This window comes from Rhinolophus ferrumequinum, chromosome 26 (genome assembly GCF_004115265.2).
Source record: "Rhinolophus ferrumequinum isolate MPI-CBG mRhiFer1 chromosome 26, mRhiFer1_v1.p, whole genome shotgun sequence".
Classification (NCBI taxonomy): Eukaryota; Metazoa; Chordata; class Mammalia; order Chiroptera; family Rhinolophidae; genus Rhinolophus; species Rhinolophus ferrumequinum.
In genome coordinates, this window is record NC_046309.1 from 25,504,488 (window position 1) to 25,524,730 (window position 20,243).

The 20,243-nt window shown below is 35.3% G+C and overlaps 2 protein-coding genes across 2 annotated transcripts in view; one reads left to right on the forward strand and one right to left on the reverse strand.

Moving 5' to 3' along the window:
* CFTR (CF transmembrane conductance regulator) overlaps window positions 1-20,243 on the reverse strand; it is a 157,618-nt gene that overhangs the window by 115,367 nt on the left and 22,008 nt on the right. The window contains exons 2-3 of the mRNA XM_033099296.1: window positions 14,225-14,335; window positions 11,056-11,164 (exon numbers count right to left, since the gene is read on the reverse strand). Of these exons, the coding sequence (XP_032955187.1) occupies window positions 11,056-11,164; window positions 14,225-14,335 (220 nt within the window). The remainder of the gene's footprint in view (window positions 1-11,055; window positions 11,165-14,224; window positions 14,336-20,243) is intronic.
* LOC117018339 (ATP synthase subunit g, mitochondrial-like) lies at window positions 5,383-5,805 on the forward strand. The gene has a single exon (XM_033099295.1). It carries the CDS (start codon window positions 5,396-5,398, stop codon window positions 5,705-5,707), a length of 312 nt encoding a protein of 103 aa, XP_032955186.1. The 5' UTR covers window positions 5,383-5,395; the 3' UTR covers window positions 5,708-5,805.

The following is a 20,243-nucleotide window of genomic DNA, read 5'->3' on the forward strand; positions in this document are numbered from 1 at the left end:
CTGGCTACCAGTGCTCACGAATTCAGGTGCTTATATTATGATTAGCATACACATTTCTCCCTTTTTCAGAACTCTCTCCCATATATATATTCTCCTAATAGATAATAGACTATAGAACCACTGATAAACACATATATTTGTGCTTTTTAAATTAACGTTTATTGAGGCAACAATGGTCAACAATATTACATGGGTTTCAAGTGTACAATTCTGTAATACATCATCTATATATCACATTGTGTGCTCACCACCCAGAGTCACTTCTCCTTCCATCACCATATATTTGACCCCCTTTACCCTCTTCTTCCACCCCTCTCCTACCTCATCCTCTGGCAACCACTAAACTATTGTCTATGAGTTTTTGTTTCTTTATTTGTTTGTCTTGTTTCTTTCTTGCCTTCAGTTTTATATCCAACCACATCACATATTTCTAAGGAGTTAACTCCTCTCTATGAAATGCTAAAAAGAGCATTCTGAGGAAAAAGAAATATTTTAGCAATTGAGCTGTACACAGAATTTTTAGAGTTAGAAATGTATAGGCTTACATAAGTTGTTTTCCTGTTGAGTAATTTGAACTAAACTCCCTGTCACTGTATCACCATTATATTATTTTTAATAACCTGTCATTTCTATCCCAATAGACCTATTTGCTGAATTGTTATTCAGCAGCAATTTGTAACAAAATAAAATATGTGTTAATCTGATTCAGACACTTATTCTATATATTGTCATTACTGAATTAGTTAGTTGTCATCTTGCCTCAACCAAAAGACGACATACTCATCCCATGAACAACAAAGGCTATTCCACAAAAATACTGGTAGTAGTAATTGGGGAAGGTACATGTTCATAGGAAAAAAAAATGCAGCTTATTTTTGGTAGAGAAAATTTCCAGTAATAGGACCATCTGCGAACATGAAACCATCATAAACCTCACGACAACACAGAGCTGTTAATATTCAAGGACAAAACAAGCACTCCAACCCCCACTCGCATAGTTTTCCCTACTCTGTTTTAAGCATGTTCTCTAATATTTACAATGGAACCATTTACAGATATCACCTGATTGTTTTTTATTTGGGAGGGAAAACAATGATAACTGATACCTCGCTTAATCTACGAAGTACAGTCCTTTACAAAAATCATCCTTGTAATTACTGGGAGAAACACAGTCCTATACTCTTGGTATGTGGAAGCAGTGTGTACCCCATGGCTTAGATTATTTTCAGTGACACAAAAAATTTCCCATTTTGGCACTATATTAAATAGTGCAAGTGGACAGAGGCTTAAATGTAATGAGAAGGAATGTAAATTTATTTGAAAATTTGATAAGATGTTTTATTATATTTTATCAGACATCAAGATGTAATTCACATAATGGTTCACTTATTTAATAGAAGAAGATGGATACAAATTTTCAAGCCAGCATGACAGTGAAATGAACGCTGAATTCAGAGTCAGGAAACCCAAGTTCTTATCCCAGCATGTTACCAGCACTCTCCATGTCACTGTAGTCATTTCCCTTCTTTAGACCGTATTCTCACTTACAAACTGAGTGGTGAAGCAAGCTAATCCCGAAGGTCCCCTCCAGTGCTAACATCTCTGATTATATGACCTGAGCCTAGGGACTCCCACTGCAGAGGCTGAGGATTCCTGGAGCAATTCTCCTGGTCCACATTCTGCCAAAAATGTGTGGGTGTTTTCTACTCAGAGAAAACCATCTGTGTACAGGGGGTCAAGTTAGAGAAAAGCACAAGTGATCGCATTCCTGGTGGGAATTATCTTGAGTCTCGATTTAGATCAGCCTCCCAGAGAAAAATTAGGAAGACTGAAAATACCTCCTGAGAAATACATCTGGTCTCATAGGATCCTCTAGACCAGAGCTTAAAATCACCGTGGATGAGACTAATCTGTTAGCCATTTCTGTTCCACCTGCATACCTAGGATGGCACTAGATGTTTCTAAAGATAAGGAAGTCTGCTGGGTTCAAATCATGAAAGAAAATTCAGGTGGGAATAGAAAACTTTGTTTAGGCTTGGAATTACATTAAATGAAATAATCCCAAGAGAACTTTACCTTAAAAGTAACACTTCTAAACCCAAAGCATACTTGTTTCTAATACAAGTAGAATGATTAGTTGAAGAATTTTTAAGGTTACATTATTTTCTATTGTGTGTAGTCAGTAAAATCATCATATCATCTCAATTCATTTCAAATAATTTTATGTCTTTATCCCAGGAATACTAAAACATTATTTGAGAAATATTGAGAAGCTAAGACTTCTTAATATTGAGAAATTAATCAGTAGCATACCAACAGACTACAAAAGAACCTTGTTTAGCTCAGTAACAACTGTAAAGGAATCTGATAAAACTTAAGTATCTGTTTCTGATAATGTTCTAAATAAACTCAACTACAAAGATATTCCATTAACTTGAGAAAAAATTCTCCCTCAAAACAACAATCAGCACTATAATTAATAAAACTCCAGAAGCTTCAGAGTCTGATGAACAAATACAATAGGAGTACTGGCTATTGGTACAATTGAACATTTTTCTGAAACTTTTTGCTACTACAATGCAACAAGAAAAATCACTGAGGTATGAATACTGGAAAGGAGAAGTAAAAGTATCATTATCAATATAATATGTGATTGTTTATACAACAAATTTAGTGAGTCAAGAGTTTAACAGGTAGAGGTTTAAAAAATAATTATACTAAGAAGATAGATTCTTATATACCAAGTCTAATAATCAAATAAGTATCCCATTTATAGCAACAATATAACAAAAGATGCACTGTAAATACCAATAATATATACCGAGGGTGCCAAAAAATGTATGATTTGTATTCATCTTTTATTATCAGTATATATTGAATATTACAATTTTAATAGTTTTTTTTTCCTTTCTTAAAATATGTATACATTTTTGGCAACCTCTGTGTGTGTGTGTGTGTGTGTGTGTGTGTGTGTGTGTGTATTAGAATATATTAGTAAGACATATTTTTAAAGTCTCAAATAAGTGAAGCACTTCAAGACTTTCTAAAAAGAAAAGTTGAATATTGCAAAGTTTATATTCTCCCCCAAGTTATTTTATAAGGTTAGAGCAATCCTCATCAGAATTCCAAGTGGATTTTTTGGAAGCGAACTTTTAGCACCACAAGAGCAGAAACTATCTATCTTGGTTCCTGCAACAATCCCAACACCAAGCACAATATCTAGCACAAAATATCCACTCAGCATATATTTGTTGAATAGATAAAATGGTTCAATGGTTCTAAATTTCATTTGGGAACAAAATGACAGACTAATGAAAAACATTTGAGGAATAAGAATAATGTCCGAGAGGGTTTACATTATGGATATAAAATCATATTATAGACCTATAATAGTATATAGCATGACAAAGACATTGACTGATGTATCTGGAAAGTCCGGAAATAGGTTCAAGTACACGCAATAATTTAATATATAATAAAATATAGCATTTTAATTCAGCAGATAAAGGCTGGATTATGCAATAAATTATGGATACTTATTTTTTTAAATTATATTTCTATCTCACACATACACCAAAATAAATTCAAAATGGATGAGATATTTATATGTAAAAGATAAAAGAATAAAAACATTGATATGTGCTTATACAATATTTGGCTATGCAGGCTTTTAAAAATGTTTGACGCCAACAGCAGAAAACAAAGAAAAATGTGCATAGATTTAGCAGAAAATTTTATAAAATTAAAATTTCTGATTGTTAAAAAATAAAGGCTCACTAGAAACTAGCTGGGGAAACTATTTTCTTATATATCAATAAGACAAAGACAAAGACACCAAAATAAAAATAGACAATAAACATGAAAAGGTAACACACACACACACACAAAATAAATGCATAATTAATATATAAAAACTGTTTAAACTCAGTAGGAACTGAAAGTACAGCAAGTGAAAATCATGCACTTTTCCACTAAGCAATTTGGAAACATTTAAAAAACGATAATACCTATTGTTGGTGAGGACTGAATTTTCATACTTTAGTATCAAGAAAGTACGTTATATCTTTTCTGGAAGGCAATTAGAAAATCCACTAAAATTTAGCTTTTAAAAGGATGTTCCTTGCGGGACTGTTTGCAATAGTGAAAAATTGGAGGGAATTTAAATATTCAACGATGAGGAACTGATAAATTATGGTATAGCCACATGATTCATTACACATTAAAATGATGACGTAGAAAAACATCTAATGACATGAAAAGGCACTCGCCATACATTGAGAGAAGCAGATTTATAACACATTGTGTAAAGTAATAATACACCTCCCTTTATTCAGTACGTTTTCCCATGGGAAAAAAATTACTAAAAGGATGAAAACCAAATTTATTAGTAATTATCTGATTGTTTTCATAATCATAAAAAAACACTTAAAAGAACGACAAAAATTTTGAATAGATTGCATATAACTTAATAAATGATTAAAAGAAAATATGAGCACAAAATAATGGAAAACAAGTAAACACACATACAGGTTTACACCCAGAATTTAGAAGAGACAAAGAGTACTGGCTTATATGCCAAAGCAAAGGCTTAAGACTCTGCTTTGGGTAAACAAGATTGTCAACTTTTGCTTATCTTGATACAGTAGAGTCTGGTGGTAATTTTTCACTTTATACTAATTGCTAAAGGAAAAATTTTTTCCATATTCAGCATAGAAAATAAAACCTATTCATTGCCAAAATTGTTTGTAGTTTTTACAAAAACGTATGTGTACCACAATAGTATAATACCTGTCCGTCTTTGAATCATTTTAGATTCCATGCCTAATTTAAAATGTGTTGCATTTGGTATTTTTCTTTTAGTGTTTATTGATTCATTCACTATCACTAGCAACATCTTCACTAGAAATCTAAGCTATATTCTTCATGTGTCACAAGACTTGCAACAATAGCAGGTTTAATCCAGAAAAATGCAATAATGAAAGATGTGTTAAAATATTAATTTTAATTTCTTAAGTAATACTTAGAATGTAAATATCATTTTTTAAACATTAGCAAAATATCTTCCTGTGCCCTGTAAAAATCAAATTGCTACTTTAAGACTTGCAGATAGCATTTATAGAGAAATAAGTCAATGCAAATATGAGTATTTATGCAGGTAGGTAGAGATTCTACTTAAAAATCTAGTAACAGCTAATATTTGTGAAACGCTGTGTACCAGCAGCATCTATTCTACCTGCTTAACTTGTTTAATTCTCACAGTAACTCCATGAAATATGTGCTCTTATCTCCACTTTACAACTAAAGAAACTGAGACAAAGAGAGTTGAAATAATTTGCCCAGTGTCGCTCAGCAAGTAAGTTGTAAAACTGGGATTTTGACTTTCCATCCTAGAACCATGGCCCAGTTTGTCCGTAATCTTGCAGAGAAGGCCCTGGCACTGCTAAACGCTGCTATGACTTACTCGAAGCCTCGATTGGCCACATTTTGGCACTATGCCAAGGTTGAGCTGGTTCCTCCAACCCCTGCTGAGATCCCTACAGCTATTCAGAGCTTGAAAAAAATAGTCAATAGTGCTCAAACTGGTAGCTTCAAACAGCTCACAGTTAAGGAAGCTCTGCTGAATGGTTTAGTGGCCACTGAGGTGTGGATGTGGCTTTATGTCGGTGAGATCATAGGAAAATGTGGCATCATTGGCTATAATGTGTGAAGACCAATCGTTCACATCTGTTTCTTTTGGGTTTATTATTCGAATGTTCTTGGACCATGTGTGATCAGACTGGTATTTGAATAAAATATGTCAAAATCAAAAAACAAAACAAAACAAAACAAAAAACTGGGATTTGAACCAGACAGTTTGATTCCAAAGTCCCCTTCTTATTCGTAAGCCCAAATCAAGAAGAAAATGTTATAGCATGACCTAGTTCTCTCTCAGTTGATCATTAATTCAAGCACTGTGATTAGTTCAATATCAACCTAACAAATCAAGTTGTAAGTTACTATCACTGTAGCTTAAGATAAATACCAGTTCTCTATGCCCCATATCATAGACACACCATTTAAAAGGTGGAAGAATTATAGACTGTACACTTCAGTGCTCCTTGAATTGTACAGTTAAGGAAACTGAGGTCCAGACAAGTTCTTTGATTTGCCCAAAGATCATAAAACAGGCCATGGCATCAAAGCATGATCAAACCCCCGAAGTTAAGAAAAAAATGCCCACCTTTGAAAAAATCCTTACTTGAGGATTGCATCACATGTGTTTTCCTTTATTTCACCGCATTGTATTCATTACTCACAACTGGATACTGGTGATCTTCAAGAACTGAAGATGCACCATGTTCCTGGCAGGAATCAGAGAACTGGACTTCCTTATGCCCTGTTGAAGTCGTACTTACATGACCACAGACAATTCCTGATTTACAAGTCAACTGTGTTTTGCAATGTCACATGGAAGAACAGGAGAGGCACTTCGCTGTACTTACAATATTCTACTGAACATGGTGTTGGGTTCCCAGGCTAGCCTTCAAAAGCACATGTCATGCTCAATGCTCTTGGATCACCTTTCTGTTCAAATAGCGCTGTCAAACCCTAAGCAGCCTGTATAACAACGTTTCTCCAGGAGGGAGGAATGGAATACCCGCCCTGCTGCGGACTTGGAAGAGAAACAGAGGCCCTCTGAGCTCTATTTCATGCATCCTGCTACTTTCCAGTGGAGTCTTCAGAGGGGGTTTGGGAGAAAGACACAGAAAGTCAACAGTTAACTGTGGAACTTCCCACAAACCCTTAGCCAACGTTTAGTCTCAGTGGGGTTCCTGTCACTTTTATTCAGGGGCTCTTTGGCCAAGATCTGCCTACTTGTCTTTTCACAACTATACTTTTCTCCTAACCTGGTTTTCCCTTCCTCCACAACTCTGTACAGCCCTGCTAGTCAAAGTGTGGTGCCAATGAAAACAGCATCTTTATCTGGGGGATTATAGAAAGGAGAATTTCATGGTCCCCCCCAAAACCTTCTGAATCAGAGCCTCCATTTTAGCTAGATGAGGAGTGGCACTGGTATTCATATAAAACTTTGAGAAACACTGCCCTTTGTCATTAAAATAGTTCATATTCATCTTTCTTTTAAAAATATTTTCATTATTAAGATATTATTACTAAATGTTAAGTACTATCATTTAGAAAAAAAATCAAACTAAAACGTTCTCTCTATGTGTATCACCCCCTCACCTTAGATTCTAGCAAAAGTCAAATGCATTCAGCAGTAACATTGGTGAGTGTCACCCTGAATCAGCATCACTTGGGGAACTTTTTAAGAATACAACTTATTATCCCAGCGCCCATTCCAGACCAATTAAATCATACGGCCCAGGGTGGAGCCACCGGTTTCTCTAAAGATTGAAGTAAAACGTCCTTATGTTTCCAAGAAAGCTAAACCCCTGAATTCCCAAATCTGCGTGTCATAGGAACTGGCGGACAGTGTAGCATGCTGTGCGTAACACAAGTGATGGCAGCATGTGTGTCAGAGATGGGGTGGCCGTAGGAGGTAGAACTATTCGGGATATACAATGAGTGTAGGGAGCGTAGCACGCAAGTCACGGCTGAGGTTAGAGAAGCAGCTAGATATGGCGGAAAGTGGGGACAGCAGACGAAGCTGAGAAAGGAATCCTACCTGACAGGCATCTAGAAGATTTGTTAGTGGTAGATGTCCTCAGGTGAAAAAGACAAAAGTAAGTCCAAATCCCTAAGCTGGAGATGACCGACCTGTGTGCAGAACCCCCCAAACACGCTCCCTGCTTTAGCAGCATGCAGTAATTCAAACACCTACCCAACGCCTCTGCCAACACTTAAGGGGCAAAGATCTTCCTTTGCAATACAGACTGTGGGACTTGAACTCTAGTAGCATGATTACTTGGATTTTTCCTTTATGGCCTTAAACTTCTTGGGGTTTAATGAATAAAAGTAGTTTGACTGAAGTTGCACTGACATGTAGCTCAATTTGATGATGGAAATATGCCCAGAGCTACCTAAAAATCAAGAATGTTTTTGAGGAATGCTTGTGAATTCCTTGTAAGTGCACTGTGATAACGTATTGTCTCAGTAATCTTACAGACCTCCCTCCACATGGCTTTCCCCTGTCTAGCCTTAATTGACTCACACAGTTTTTCAAAAGCCAGTTTTTCTTCTATGCTGGAGTCTTCAATGTGAAAGACAACGGCTGCTGAGTCAAATGGAGAAGAAACAAGTACGTACATAGTTGATGATGAGAGGCCGTAGTTAATATGATTTAAAATCATGTCAGTATTGCAGAGAAACAAGCTCCTTCATGAAGACATTTCCTTTTTTCTTAACCGTTCAGAGTCAATAGCAAATTTTACAGTACTTTTTCGGTCAGTGCTGAAATCAGTCAAATATTCTTTATACCAAAATTTCCTGATTTGGAGGGACGACGAAAGTACAGGACATTTTGAAAGTATGTCCACCTTTTACCAAGAGTAGGGTTATAGCAATGTCAAGAATTGCTGCTCATTTCATGAAACTTACCAATTATTAAGATGACCCACACAAAGGAAAGAAGGAATGCCCAGAAAATACTGAGGCATTACTGTAAGTTGTTTAAAAGGACAGCGGTCTTATTATAGTGGCTAAATTTTTTCTCCTTCTTTTCCTTCTATGAGCAACAACAGCAAAATAGAGCCAAAAGAACAGACGCACTGAAAAGCAGCACTCATCTTAACCAGCACAATGGTTATCTAAATTCTTACAGACACAGTTTTCAACATTTTCACTATTTAAAATGGCGCGGCCTCTGTGAGGCCTTCTCATGCGACAGGAGGAGAAAGCCACAGCCTCACCACATCTGTGCATTGACAGCGTTCATTTTCCTCTCCAGGCCTTCTCACATAGCCATTTCAGCTGCTTTGCCATGGGTTCTTTTCCTCACCACTTTTCTGTTGCTTATCAGTAGAAGCTGAGCTGGTAGAAATAAACTGCCCTTCAAAGATGCTACCAGGTCTAGACCTGTAGCCCAGGGCTCAGGTTAGCTTGGGGGCATCCCTCCCCTCACTCCCACCCATGAGTAATCCATACACCATGAAAGGATTTAAAATTCCTTTTGCCAAGATATTTTTAAACTTGAGAAGTCTAAGAATATGTCCTCTGCACCTACTCCATTCTTCTATTCCTTAATTTTGTTTACAAGTTGGACCCTCAGCACTACCAGCTATTCGGTGGATTTCACAGTTCCTTCCCTGAGTATAAGTGAGAAGATTCTAGTAGGTTCCCCATCCTGCTTTCTGCTGTGAACTTTCTTCAGATTTGCCCCTGAGATGACCTAAAAAGAAGTCAACTTTCAAGCTTCAGATCACCTATGTCTCCTGAGAAGTTACAAAGAAACTCAGCAGACCTAAGACTTTTTAATAGAGTCACCGTTCTGTTGAGTACCTAAATACAATCATTATAAACACAGTTATGTAGCAATTACAATCTGATGTAGTAGAAGGGTCCTAGGCGTGGGGCTATAGAGACTTGGCTGTCACTTGTATTTACCACATGCATGACTTTGGGAAGTCATTTAATTTCCCTGATTCTCAGTTTCCTTTTCTGTAAATTAGAGATAATAATGTCTGCTCCATGGAGTTATTAGGAGAATTAAGGAAAATAATCTGCATAAAAGTCTTAATGCTAAGCTTGTAAAAAATTAGATATAATAAATATTAAACTATACCATTCTTATTTTGGGGTCTGTGTACACCAGGCCAAAATACAACTTCAATAAATATGTTTGTGCATCATCTAAACTTTCACGTTTAGTGACTGTTTTTGTTCACATGACACTTCTAAGCTGGTGGATAAATTATTTCACAACCCAGGCAGAGAATAAAGGGGCTTGATAATTAGGCCTCTCTTCCAGTTTCTTCTGTTCAGTTGTGCTTATGTTAATCAATGAAAGCAGCATGTGATAGAGAACATAACTAGGGAAAATGTTTAGTTGCACCACAATCTAGTCATGATGTAAAACTTGTCTGAAGTATCATTTACTTCAATCCAAAATGATTTACTGAGAATGCGACATTCTCATATGATACAACCAGAGTGAATTGTACTTCTACATACTAATTCAAGTGTATAGAATATAGTCATTAAAGCAACCAACAAAACATATTTTAAAAAATTAGGTCAAATAGAGGCAATAACTATGGGTAAAATTGTTTCCCAAAGCTCTGAGTGATCGCATTGAGAAAAATCACCTCAAAGATATCTTAAAAGACAATTAATTCTTCAGTTACCTTATTCATATTTATGAACAAAATATTTTCACCCCCAAACTGTTGCAGATTTCTACAGGAATAGATAGACAGATAGATAGATAGATAGATAGATAGATAGATAGATAGATAGATAGATAGATAGATAAATTTCAAAAGTCAGAATTTTTCCAGGAGATTATCAGGAGCACCATAAAACATTCTGGACCTAAATGTAGTCATCTTTATCAAGATAATTTTTAAATGATTTTTCTTGGTGTGTTTGAACTACAAATTCTTAAAACAAGGCAACTTGTATGGCATCTCACTGGGACACACTGGAGCACGGCAAACTCTCTGAAGCAAGAAGCCCAGTATGAATACAAGTGCATGCAGATGGTTCCTCGCATCCGAAAGCAGATATTGTGCACAACCTCCTCCAGAAAACTAAGTAAGTTTTCAATTTGCTACAGGTTAGAACCAGAATTCAAAGTGAGGCTCTGCGGATGTAAAAAATAACGGGTCAGAGTCACATTGGACAGCAGCTCAGGAATATTCCGGACTGCACTTAAATACCACAAAGCCTGGGGTTTTCTGGCATGGTGCCCTCTTCACACTGATGAAGATGTAGGAGACAAAGAAAACATATTGCAAGAGTACTTCACTGCCAAATCTTAAAATGTTGCCATTTTTTCCCGACACAATTCAGCAGGCAGATATAATTTCAAAATATTACAAACATTCATATATGTAATTGGTTTAGTTTGACCTAATATTATTTTATCCATAATAAATTTACAAATAAGATCCTTACCCCTAAATATAGTAAGATTCCATAGAACGTAAATCTCCAGAAAAAGCATCGCTGAAGGGCATTAATGAGTTTTGGATTTTTCTTGGATGCCAGCTCTCTGTCCCATTCTCTGCAAAAGAATAAAAAGTGGGAACAATAAGGTGATTGCGCAAATATTTGAATTGTTCCATTTCCCTTAACCTAGTTTTATTCATACAAGTACATCCAGGGAGACTGACCAAGTGACTAAAGAGATGAAAATTTGTGGAGACCTTCCAACACAGCTCAGTCAGACATTTGGCAGAATTCAATGCTCCGCCACATATCAATTTTCAGGGAGTTGACCTCATCAAGAGGCCACGTTATATTTGTTAAAGAAAGGTTCTGGGCTTCTTAAAAGCAAGGCAAAATGTGGACAAATAAAGTATGACTCTTACAAATACACATTGCTATGCTTGAACAAGGTGAAAAATAAACAAATATTTCATTTTTTTCCTTCACTTTTTGATTTTTACCTGTTTAGAATTGTAGCAGATTTACATAATTTAACCATCAAATCAAAACCAAGATAAAAAGTCAGATAGATTTTTCTGTGGTTTAACATTAGAAAAACATTTTATTTTAGACTTTGTCTTTAAATGTGCAAGTTTGAAACAAATATCATCAAACTTAATTTTCAGCTACTAAAGTCATTTATTGGAATAAGACTTTGAAGGATTAGAACAGAATCAAATTCTGTATTTTCTAGCAGGAATATAAATTAAATAGTTTGAAAATGGTTGATACATAAATAAATGTTTTGCTTTCTTTTAAATACTATAAGTTTATCAGCTGATTATATGTATTTCAAGTTATTGCCACTACTTTCTATTGGTAAAACCCCCCTTTCACTTTCCAAGATAGAGGATAAAATATATCTCTAAATGTTACCTTCATCTTCATTTTTAAACTGCACAGAGATGAAAAATTTCATGAACCACAGGCAAGAACTAGATAAAGAACTAGATAAAGGCTTTGCATCTGATCAATCACTATTCCCATCACTATCAATCTACTATTATTAGAGGTGGTTCTAAGTTACTTCAAAGAAAGAACACACAACTGAGATTTAAGGGTAAGCGTGGCAGTCTCTGTGTGTGAACACTGGCTACCCCAGAAGCTTACTATCTATAATGACTAATTACCCATCCCATCTGTCTACCTCCCTACCCTCTTTCACTCACACACACATAGCTTGCCTCCTAGCCATATCATTTAGTGACTTACAATAAGGTAATAAGCTGAATATGAAGGCAAATTCAGCCTCTCCTTCAAATGAAGAGTCAGATGAGAAAGCCAAAGAAATGGTTTCAAGGTGGGAAGAAGTAGTCAATACTGAAGTCACATACGAAGACGTCATTATATGTGATACTGAAGAGGCCTCCAGTGACCTTGATTAATGTGGTTTTAGGAACACAGTAGACATGGACACAATATTTTAGGGAGCTGAGATGTATATAAAAGGGGAAGAAGTGAAGAGACCCGGAGAGCAGAGAAATATTAGCTATGAAATAAAAGAAAAAAAATAATGGGGTAGTGATCTGAGGGGAAGGCAAGTTTGTGGATTTTTTTTTTTTTTTGAACGAGTAGGACTTGAACAACTTGTAGCCCAAGAGAAGAAGTTACCAGACATATAGGAATTGGTCCTTGATCTTGGAAGTGTGAATTTGCCATTCCTACTAGCCTAATTCTTTGATTAAAATCAAGAAAAATAAGTTTGAATAGCTTATTTTGCCTCGAAAATGTCAAAAAAAAATGTAATAACTTTAATAAAAATAAATCACAAGTCTACTCAATTTTTTTTTTGGTACTTTAGTGGTTACTGATTATTTTTTATTATTATTTTTTGGCCAACTCCCTCTTCTCTCTCCGTTATATCTGGTATCAGGCTCTGTGCTGCTGGTACAAGACCCCGTCTAGCTCATTCATAAACTCTGGTTGGTTCAGGAGTGAGCATGTGACTCAGGAGTCTCTGGCATTTTTCACATTTGGCCAAGCAAAAAGGGCTCTGCCCTCTGTGGTTTATCACGTTATGAGCTAAGAGATCTGAGGATCCGCTGCATGGAGCAAGCTCATCTGAGAATGATGACAGCACAAGGCAAATGCCACCAGGTGGTATTTGACTCCCTGGTTCCATTGAGTCCCTATCCCTAAGGTCAGTTCTCCACCTAGGCCTTCACACACTTAGAACACATGAGCCAATTATTTGTGTGTATTTACTTAAACTAGCCATTAGGTTTCTGTCACTGGCAATCAAAAGCGTTCTAACCACTACTGTTAGAAAAGGGGACTTCTTTACAATGGGAAACACTGTTCCTGGAGAGGCTGGGAGTGCAGACCTTGGGTTGGAATCATGGTTCTGTCGGTCATTAGCTGGCAAATTACATCAACTCTCCGAGCCTCAGTTTGCTCTTCTATATGATGGAGATAATAATGCTTTCTTCCCAGAATGACTGAGAAGAGACACTATGCCTATCATTCAATATGTACTCAAAAATATGGAATTTGTACGCTTTTTTGCTTAAGATTTCCCAGGATGTACATTTGTGTTGAAATATTAAGATTTTGGAGGCAAATATACATAATAAATATACATAATTTTTTCATATAGATATTATTTTAGTCTTCACAAAATTCATTTAATGTTCTTTAAAGACAAAATTCGTATATATATTGCTCAGAAAAAAGTCATTTTTCAGGAAAATGCTTTCTCTATTTCATCCTTTCATTGTTTAATTCTTAACTGATCAAGACTTCAGCAAGAAAATAAGATGCTCCTATTTTAAATATGCTATTTTAAGAATTAAGCCCTCTATGGGGCGGCCGGATGGCTCAGTTGGTTGGAGAGCAAGCTCTCAACAACAAGGTTGCCAGTTCTATTCCTGCATGGGATGGTGGGCTGAGCCCCCTGCAACTAAAGATTGAAAACAGCGACTGGACTTGGAGTTGAGCTGCGCCGTCCACAACTAGATTGAAGGGACAACAACTTGGAGCTGATGGGCCCTGGAGAAACATACTGTTCCCCGATATTCCCCAATAAAATTTAAAAAAAAAAAGAATTAAGCCCTCTAATATGTCAGTTTTCTATTCTCTAAGTAATTAATAATATTAGTTTCTCTCTCCAACTAATACACAACGTACACGAACATACCTTTCCAATTTTTCTGAGAGATTGTCAGCAGAATCAGCGGAAGAGATTTGGTATATGTCCGACAACTCCAGGCGCTGCCTGTACCCTTTCTTCAAAATTGGTATGGTCCAGCTAAAATAAACAGAAGAAGGACAGACAGAAATATTTACTTGATTTGGTCTCCAATATAGATTTGGAATCAGATACCATTTCAAATCTTCTGACACATGGAGAAGGGTGGATGCATAAATATGAAAATAACTTGAGTCAACTTGTATTTATCAGCGCTTCATATCTTACAGGACACATCTGTATCAAACACCAGAACCTCTGAACTAATGTGCTTTGTCAGAAAGGATTGAGAATGATGGGAGAATCCTTCGTAGAAAAAAACAAACAAACTGCTAAATATTCTATATTAAAAACATTCTTCAAAAATAAACTTCCCCATAACAACCAGATACTAGCAGTGTATAGTTTTTGATAATTGCTCTAGTCCAGTCACTACCACGTCCAATATAAAATGATCTGTGAATGATAAGTAGACTCTCAGTCAGGACCCTTACACAATTGTGCTGCTGTTGCACATGAGACTCAGCAAGGAGTTATTTGTTGAATGAAGTGAATATATCTGGAGGGTTATTGAGTAGTTTGTATCAATTTGTTAACTGAATTATCACGTCTGAATCATTACTTGAGGGTAGGGATCATAACTTTTTTATGTCTTGTCTCCTCACCCCACAGCAGTTATATACATCCGCCCTCTACACATCTAATATACAATTTATGATGGAAACCAGTGAAGCTGGTATGATAAACAAACAGGCAGGATACTCCAGTTATTTTCAAGTACTCTGTTTCTATTATGTATAATGCAGAATAATCATCACAGAGATATGAAAATGTAAAAAGAAGAAGGAAAAGGAAGAGGAGGAAAAAGGAGGAGGAGAACTATGAAACAAAGAAACCATGTACAAAGAGAAATTTCTAAATGAAATTTGAGCAAATGAGACCTTTCTTGGGTATAATTTCATTTATTGAAGAAAGGAATTGAAGTTGGAAGTAGTGATTCCCAAACATATATTCACTTTCCCTTAGCCTCTTTCTTTTATTCAGAGATGTCTAAATTTGGTGACATTGAGACTTTGGTAATGTATCAAAACACATGTTAGCCACCAAAAATCAAAAGGGTCCAGTTTCTTGTTTACACTTCTTTGACCTCCAACTACTTCAGTTGGCCCCTGCCCTATGTTCCTGATGTCTCTACAACTTGTCCTTCCTTAAAAAATAACTGAATTAAGGCCCAACGCGAAGGCTAAGTAATTTCATCAACTATTTCTTCCTAAGATAGCAATAAGTGACAACAGTTTAATATGTCCCTTTTTTCCATTAACTTGCATTTAACAAGAGCCTTTAACAAAGGGTGGTAATTAAGTTTTATCTTTATGGACTAGTCTGATCCATTGATAATTTTTTCTGGAGAACAGGAACAAAAATAGTTGGGAACAGTCAGAATACAGCAGCTAAAGAAGCACCATGCTAATACAGTATCTGCAGTGGACATTTGTCTAAGAAAGTGATGTCACACCCACCTAGCGCCATTCCCATATCCAACATACTCATAAGCACTGGAAGTAAACTTGGAAATATAGGTGGCAGTTAGGCTGTGAAAAATTGGGGACAGTAATTTAAGATATAAACTTCATCCTGTTGGTTATAAGCCTTTGTAAATTTAAATCAAGAAGTGAAAAGGTAAAGCAAGTGTTTACTACTAAAAAAATTTATGCATATATATAGCCCTTTTCAAAGATCTTTCACAAACATTAGCACACTGTGACTTTAATTTGAAAATATTGTTAGGTAGGTAGAACAAAAAGGGAATATTGTCCACTTTAAGGATAAAAAAAATGGAGGCTCAGAGAAGCTAAACTTTTGTCTGTGACTAAAGACAAAAACTACAGATTTTTAACCACATTTTTCTGCCTTCCTTCCTTCCTGTACTATGCTCAGCTTTCCCTACTTAGGAAAATTAAGCATGGTGGGTTGTCTACACACACAGCTGGGAGGAGAGCTTAGAAACAGGAAGACCAAGAGCTGGCAGAGTGCAGGCAGTGGTGTGGTGTGCTGGCAAATTTTAACCATCTCTTCTCCGGGGAAAACAAAAAGAAAAAAAGTGATTTATGTTATTTGCCAATTTCTCTGGTATAAATACTCCCATTGTGATCAATTTCAAGCTACCAAATGTGAAGTCACTGAACACAGAGTTGGGGAGAGATATACAGTTGCAGATCATAATATAGAATGTTTACCATCGAGATACAATGAACATAACCTCGATAGCATAGATAATGGTAAGATGTAATTAGGTAGTGATAACTTTTAAGTTTTTAATAACCTTTGTTTTAATATCATTTAACTGTAAGTTTAAATTATTTAATTTTGAACACCAGTTGTGCTTAACAACCAGCTTACAAATTTCCTAAACATTTAACAATCAGTTCAGCAGGAAAGGGCCAGCTTCAGGAGATCACTACTGCCAGATGGCTGAAAGACTTCGGCCAGGGCAATGGAACAGGTAAATGAGGGTGGAAAGGAAGGGGCTACAGAAGATTTAGTAAAAAGGAAAATACACTCCATCTCTTAATACACTCTGCATTTTCAGTAGTTTGAAAATATTAAAATACCACACTAAAATTACAAATAAACAGAATTTCACTATCTGTAAATACAATACAAAAAAAATTGCAGGAAATTAAAAAATAATTTTTTTCATCTAATTTTAAAAATACATAAACATACATTTTTTTTATCCATATCTAAGACCTGATGACCATTCCTATAACTGAGTTTCCAGCTCATTCTAAAGTAACACAATTTGGGGGCTGCTTTTATAAAAAGAAACTTGGTTTAAGATAAATTTTGAGAACTAACTGAAATTAACCTTAGGCTGCCTGGCAGTCACCAGAATTATCTTAGCAAAATAATTTATTCTGTGAGGTTAAACCACTAAAATTAAATGAAATTTCTGCCCAATCAACGAGTTTTCCATGCCCACCTCAAGCCAGTCTTACAAATACAGAGCAAAAACAAAATTTAAAAAAACTCCTAGATATTGATATTTAGACACTTTATGAAATATTGGTTACTATAAAACTCTAAAACTGGTCCTTTTAAATAATCCCTTTAAATAATAAAGAATTTCTACTTTGGTATTTCTTCCATTAGAAATGAATACACAGTGGAATACTACTCTGCCATAAGAAAAGATGAAATACTGCCATTTGCAACAACCTGGATGGATCTTGAGATTATTATGCTAAGTGAAATAAGTCAGACAGAAAAAGTGGAGAACCACATGATTTCACTCATATGTGGGATATAAAACTGAAAGCAACAAAGGAACAAGACAAACAAATAAAAAAACAAAAACTCATAGACACAGACAATAGTTCAGTGGTTACCGGAAGGTGAAGGAGATCAAATATATGGTGATGGAAGGAGAACTGACTCTGGATGGTGAGCATACAATGTGATATATAGATGATGTATTATAGAATTGTACTCTTGAAACCTATGTAATTTTACTAACCACTGTCACCCCAATAAATTTAATTTTTTTAAAAAAGAAATGAATACCCACCCAGGTGCTTCATGAAGCAAAGTAGGTATGCCTAGAATATCCAAAAACAATAAGCCTTGTTCCTCCCTCCTCTTTCTTGCACTGGCTCCCACTGTCTCTTCCTCTCACCTCTAATTGATCTTGTCCTTCTGCATTCATACCAGTCGCTGTATCTTAACAATGGACTTATATTAAAAAATTGGTCTACTTAGAAACTATAACAGTTTCCAAAGTTCTGGCTATTTCTAACAGAAACTGGCTAATCATTAATTATGGGGAAGCAGACAGAGATCCCTAAGGTAAATACCGTGTTTCCCCGAAAATAGGACCTAACCGGAAAATAAGCACCAGCTTGATTTTCCAGGATGTTCATAATATAAAATAAGCCCTAATATGTCTTTTGGAGCAAAAATTAATATAAGACCGGTCTTATTTTTTGGGAAACACGGTAGGGCTTATTTTATATGAAAAATCAAGCTAGTGCTTATTTTCTGGTTAGATCTTATTTTGGGGGAAACACGGTAGTTTTTTAATAATATATAAGTTTCAAATTGCCTTTGAAAATAATAGTTTAGTACCCCAGATACACTGTTCATTTAACTACAAAAGGTGTAGGTTTTATTAATGAAAAATAATATCACTTGATTGGTTTTAAAAACACACACACACAGATATAACTATATTTAATTAGTTTCATTTCTTAGGATAAAACTTCTAATTTTTTGTATAGAATGATTTGTAATTCCTTATAACGAAAAGAACTGTCCAATTATGGCCACTGTTGAAGACTTGATTTTCACAAAACCTATCCCTTTAACGCCACATAACTAAAGCTTATTTTCATTTTTCCACTTGACATTTGGCTGTTTTTAACCCAACAGAGGCATCTGACATTTTCATCTGCTAGAATTTAAGATGAAGATCGGGTATCAGATCTTTTTAGTTCAAAATGATTTTGTTTAACTAAAAACATCATGCTTCCACTTTAACCAAATAAATTAAAATAGCAAACTCAAACCACTAGTGGCATGACACTTCTCCCAAACACTAACAAATTCATATACTCAAAGACTAATAGCCTTTTTCCTTTTTTAGCATGAAATAATTTATACTTGGGAACTCAGTGGAAATTACTCAAAACGACTTTGCGTAGGCAAATTTAAATACATTACAGGTTTTCTCATCATCCAATTAATGTACCATGAGATTAAAATAGCCAAAAAAGTCTGGATAGTCCTAGCTAAAGAAAATGTCAAAGTTCAGGCAAAGGAAAGAGAGGGAATCATTTGAACAGATTCTGATGATAAATCTCAAACCCCAGCAGCATAGCTCTACCACTCTGCTTTAGTTATTTTGACAAATGGCTATGATGGGAAGGATTGATTTGAAACCAGAAGTCATCTCATCTCTATAAGGATTTTTTTTAAAAAACTCAGATAAGTAACATTCAAATGTCACAGTTATTTCATTAACTTAGATTTGCTGTTATCTTATAGTCAGATGCATTTTTCTCAATGAATTTTAGTAAAAATAAAACTTGGAAAAGGAGTTGTATCTAGCTCCCAAAGTCCAGTATAAAACTTGTAGGCTTCAAGAATGCACCCCAAAGTTGCAGCACTGGGTCAAGGTCAGGTTGATGAGTCCTGTCTTCTCTTTCCACATGTGTTTAACCAATGTTTGCTGCTTATCCATAAAATGGTAAATTTATTTATAAGCAATAACCACTTCAGTCAGCTCAATCTCCTTTAGGAAGTACATGCTTGCTAAAGATCAGTCATTTTTATGTGTGAGAGTTAGTTTTTCATGAGGCTCTAGTTTTACCAAGAGAATTGTAGAAGTTCTTTTTCTTTTTCTAGATAAGTAAACAGTAAAGAAAATGTAGTCAGTGGATTTCAGAAGCTCTGGAAAAATCATTATTTGGTGCTCAAGAAAAGACCACAAGCTAATTTTAAAAAATCTTCTGGAAGGACAGAATCTAAAATCACATAGGCATCCTAATATAAATTAATTTAACATCATGCCTAATGATTTCAAACATTAAATAGAAAATCTAGCTACCCATCTTATGAGATATTTTGAAATATAAACATATTAGGAACGTAATATTAAAAAAGTCTTGAAAAATATTTTCTTTTTATCTATATTCTTTAATGTTTAACAATTAGCGTGCATAACTTTGGAAGTCAGGAAGAAGTTCTTTTTAAGATATACATACCTTCTATTGCTATCTATGAACATAAACTTTCTGGTCAAATATGTTCTAACTCCATGATTCTCATATAATATTCACTACCAATAATAATTTTCCATAATATCACTGTTTTTTCCTTCTTGATATGGTTGTCTGAGGTAATACTTCATCGTGAAGATCACAAAGTCCCAGTCAACTGACTCCTACTACAAATCTGTTATTGAAAAAAA

Bases quoted from the DNA above. Each gene is read 5' to 3' on its own strand.
- LOC117018339 (XM_033099295.1), top strand. From the start codon at position 5,396: ATGGCCCAGTTTGTCCGTAATCTTGCAGAGAAGGCCCTGGCACTGCTA.